This window comes from Apodemus sylvaticus, chromosome 1 (assembly GCF_947179515.1).
Source record: "Apodemus sylvaticus chromosome 1, mApoSyl1.1, whole genome shotgun sequence".
Taxonomy (NCBI): Eukaryota; Metazoa; Chordata; class Mammalia; order Rodentia; family Muridae; genus Apodemus; species Apodemus sylvaticus.
The window spans coordinates 49,788,031-49,793,017 of record NC_067472.1 but is presented as its reverse complement, the minus strand read 5'-3'; the positions used below and the strand labels follow the sequence as shown (position 1 = coordinate 49,793,017).

General features: G+C 34.6%; 1 protein-coding gene across 1 annotated transcript; it reads left to right on the top strand.

The window, feature by feature from the left end:
• Nucleotides 1-3,009: 3,009 nt before the first annotated feature.
• Nucleotides 3,010-3,936, top strand: LOC127678164 (olfactory receptor 5B3-like). Its single transcript, XM_052172931.1, has one exon. It carries the CDS (start codon nt 3,013-3,015, stop codon nt 3,934-3,936), a length of 924 nt encoding a protein of 307 aa, XP_052028891.1. The 5' UTR covers nt 3,010-3,012.
• The last annotated feature ends 1,051 nt before the right edge of the window (nt 3,937-4,987 follow it).

Genomic DNA, 4,987 nt, shown 5'->3' with positions numbered 1-4,987 from the left:
CACATATATATGGATTTAAACATAAATATTAAAAAGAAAATTAGCAACATGATAATTTGGCAAAACAATAGTAGGTTTCCCTCAAGGTAAATTACCCTTCCAGTCATTTATTTTTAATCAGGGCTACAGAACTAAGAATACGTCTTCTCCCAACACCCCAGGGTCAGGCTTCTAATATAATAAAAATCAAGTGATTGCTTACCTCAAAAACCTTTATACAACCATTTCACCCATAGGCTCATCTTGTCTGGAAGGTCTGTATTGCAATATTCAGGGTTAATCACTGGATAATAATATTAATTTCATTTCGAAGCAACTTCCTGCATAGGACTTTTCAGCAGTAACTTTTGATTTAGTTTGGATTTATGTAAAACATCCTATGTAGTATAAAGTACTAATACAGTCTACTAGTTTTAATAATAGCTTGATAAAAAAATCCACATGTTAATTTTGAAACCACTCAATAATATTATCTGTGTACCAAAAAAAACTACAGAGTTGGAGGACAGTCATTTTTAATTTTCAAAGGGAAGTTTCCAAGATTGTATTTATGTATTTTAAAGATAATACATGGTTCTTTATAAAGTGCAGTTAGGAAGAATGAACCATGCATGAAAGAGTAGTTTACAGTAAGATCAGAGAAATAACACTGAAATAATGTGACTACAAGTCATGGAATGTAGGGAAGAAACAATCAGTGTCATCTAGAGCATCCAAGGAGCCATGGTTTTGATCATTCATAAGCTGAACCATGTGAATCTTGAGATTTTACATTTCTGGATTCCACACATGGCAGGTAAAAACATGTATTATTATAAACCTCCACATTTGCAGTATTTTGCTAGAGCAATTATAGAAGGCTAACACAAACTCTCACTTCACTTCTTTGATGCAATAAAAAATAATGATAATTATTAGGTATTAGTTTCAGAGTGAATTTCCATCTGTCTCTTGGCTTTTACAGATAAAAGTGTTATTTACTTTTAACTCAGGATATGTTGCTTAACATAATTAGATTTATTTTCTTGCTGGAGTCAACACTAGAAAGTGATATATTTCTGTATACAAATTATGCATTAATTAGTAAATCAAAATGATTTGCAATAAAAATTGTACAGAATAAATATAACCAACTGATTCTCCACAGACAAATTTATTTTTTCTGCCCTATAGGATTAGGATATTTAGATAATCTCACAGAATCACTCTCCTGAGGTCTCAGGTCTCTAGAAATTTCCCCAAAGATATCCCTGCATTGGCTTCTAATTGTAATGTAACTCAAAGTGATGCCACTTTAGGAGAATCATACTGTATGCTATACTTCATTTGCCATTAGATATTGACAGTCACTCTTAGAACCTACAGCCTCCTTGACCTGAGGATTTGCTAAGAGCCTTCAATCAAGATCTAGGGGAAAAAATAAAATCAGATTGATTGACTTTTAAATAATAATCACTTCATGACAAGTTTTGGAGAACTGCATTAGGCACAGGCACAGTTTGTGATTGACATGAGTAATGTGGTGTTTTCATGTTTCTCAAGCAAATTATGAGGAAAATGGTAAGCTCTTCCAGACAACTAAGACTCAGTGGAATTTTGGACTTTAATCTGTGAAAATGATTTTTCCTTCTTCATTCTCTGCATTAAGAGAATTTTTAGCCATTTGCCAACTGCCTGAAAGGGACCTTTTCTCATATCACTTACACAGTATTCCATTGCTGATCTGGGAGGTCAGTATGTTATTCAAGATTGGCTGTTCTCTCCTATGGAACTTGTAAACTTCTACTTTCTATGAATACTTTATGCTTTTTGTGTGAGAAACCAACAAGGCAACCACATTCATTGTGAGTTATTCTAAAGAAAAATGGGTCATTTCAACATGCTCTCAAATTCTGAGGTAAATGTGAAAAATTCCATCATATGAAATGCAGGAATTCTTATGATGTATCATGCTTATTTCTTGATAAGATTAAAAAAAAAACCCAAACTGATTAGTTTATAATCTAACATTAACTATGTATTTGCATCTAATTGGGGGAAAGAAACAAGAAAAGATAGCAGCTAATCCTTAAAGTGAAAGAACATTTCTTTCATGAAGATAGCCTTTCCTCTATGATTTTATGCTAATTAACATTAATATACCTGTACATGCTTATAGTGATATGGATAAAAATCATAGATTTTTAATTAGGTTGAAGATAAATTTAATTTTTGAATCTTGACTCTTTTTAAAAACTGCATATATAATTTTTAGATTATTATATATGTTTTAATTTTCAATTATCTAAAAGTAAAGAATAAAAATGATGCTTTCTTATACCTCTAGACATAGACACAAGACATGCAGACACATATTTACATATGCAGTCTTTATTACTAATCATAGAGATATTCATATTCTAAGGTCTTTATGTATTTGTTATAAAGTGAAAGCAATATTAAGGACAGGTTTATAAATTCACATTTGGGGAATATGAGGTGAACATAAAGTTGAGTAATAATAGAATTGGATGGATGTTCTTCAAAAGCTTAAACTGTAATTAAGAAATGTAACATACTATTATTACATGAAAAGAGACATATATACATAGCATTTGGGATTGAACTTACCATCAAAATAAATTTGTGAGCTAAAGACATCCCATGTATTGGTAACACTCCAACTTATGGACTATGGTTTCTAAAGTATCTCACTGACAACGAATGGGATGATTATTAAGAGTTTACTCATCATATCAAAAGTAGAATACACACTTATCTACAATTGTTAAAATGATCACATTTTAGGTAACATACAGTTGAAATTAGGCAGAACTCTGTTGGAGATTCCACAGATTCAATAACTTATAGCCTTGTATATAATTCACAATATAATTTCTTTTAAGCTCATGCTTTTCTATAGAAAAACAAACTATATGTTCTTTGACAATGTGAAGTTCAATTCCACTTCTTTATCTTTTTGTAACTTTGACACTTTGATGCAGATCACCCATCGATTCTCTGATAACTCTGATGGAGAATAGGACAGAAGTGACACAGTTCTTCCTGCAGGGACTTACTGATGACCCAGGCCTACAGCTTCTGCTCTTTATCATTTTTCTCCTCATCTACACCATCACCCTGGTGGGGAACTTGGGAATGATCCTGTTGATTTTTCTTGATGCTCACCTCCACAGCCCCATGTATATTTTTCTTGGTAATTTATCACTGGTGGACTTTTGTTACTCTTCAGGTGTCACTCCAAAAGTCATGGCTGGTTTTCTAGTAGGAGATAAAGTCATGTCCTATAATGACTGTGCTGCTCAGATGTTCTTTGTTACAGGTTTTGCTACTGTGGAAAATTATCTGTTGGCTTCAATGGCCTATGATCGTTATGCAGCAGTGTGTAAGCCCTTACACTATGCTAGCACCATGACTAAAGGTATGTGTGTATGGATGATTGCAGGCTGCTATGCCTGTGGCTTTCTGAATGCCTGTATCTATACAGGGGATGCATTTAGTCTCTCCTTCTGTAAGGCTGATGTGGTCCATCATTTTTTCTGTGATATTCCGGCAGTCATGGTACTCTCTTGCTCTGATAAACATGTAAATGAGCTGGTTCTTGTTTGTGTAGCTAGCTTCAATATCTTTTTTGCTCTCATAATCATCTTAATATCCTATCTAATGATTTTAATTACAATTCTAAAGATGCAATCAGCTGCAGGACATCAGAAGGCCATGTCTACCTGTGTTTCTCATTTCACTGCTGTTTTTATTTTCTATGGGACAATAATTTTCATGTACTTACAGCCTAGTTCCAGTCATGCTATGGACAATGACAAAACTGTGTCTGTGTTCTACACCATGGTGATACCCCTGCTGAACCCTCTGGTCTACAGCCTGAGGAACAAGGAAGTAAAGAGTGCATTCAGAAAGATTATTTTCAGGACAAAATGATATTATATTGATTTTTACATATTTGAGACATGCCATACCTGAATCATTTTTTCACACCCTTTTTAATGAATGAAATTTGACTTATTATCTCTCTGTCCATCCACCTGTTGCTCTATCTATCTATCTATCTATCTATCTATCTATCTATCTATCTATCATCTATTTATCTTATCTATCATCTGCCTTCTATTAATCCATGCATCTAATTATCACATGTGTGTGTGCTTGTGTGTGTGTGTGTGTGTGTGTGAAAGAGAGAGAGAGAGAGAGAGAGAGAGAGAGAGAGAGAGAGGAGAGAGAGAGAGAGAGAGAGAGAGAGAGAGAGAGAGAAGGGAGCATATTCCGTATCACTCATTTAACGATTATAGGACAGCTTGTGGAAGACATATCATTCTCTCTTTCTACCACATAGGTTATGAGGATCAAACTAAGTTTCTCAGCACTTTTGCAAACAGCACCTTTACTAATTGAGACACGTTGTTAGTCTTGAATCACATTTGAAAACTGTCAGGTTGAAAGGAACCTCCAATTTTCCAAACTGCAAGGGTCAGTGAATATGTCTGTAAATAACAATGTAGGCGCAGTTGAAGCTGTGCTATAGAAGAATTTATGCCAGAGAGATAAAAGTTTAATGCCAGCATTTTCCAGGAATATAGAAAATGGGTTTCTGCTTGCCAAAAGGACCACTTTCCTTGCTTATGCTTGTGGTTGTATACCAAAGTCCATGCTGACTTCCAGACTTTCTTAGTCCCTACTCACATACATTTGTTATGCATTCCAAAATCTATTCTTGCCTCCAGGCCCCCCTTTACCTTTTCCATTCCTCCTCCACTATCATAACACCCAGGCTGTTGCAGGTCACAGGGTTTCCTCTTCCCTCATACCCATTGTTGTCCCTTTCTCTCTTTTGTTATCTGTTTAATTCTCTTGCAAATAATCCTGCCTATATATAGTTTGTTTCTAGTTCTCTCTGCTCAGGACTTTTCCAGCTGCCTCTGGCTGTTATCCCTTATATACAATAAAACCCTTCTGCTAATCACTGAGCAGCCAT

What these genes read in the sequence shown, in the direction of transcription:
- LOC127678164 (XM_052172931.1), top strand. Translation starts at nt 3,013, where the DNA reads ATGGAGAATAGGACAGAAGTGACACAGTTCTTCCTGCAGGGACTTACT.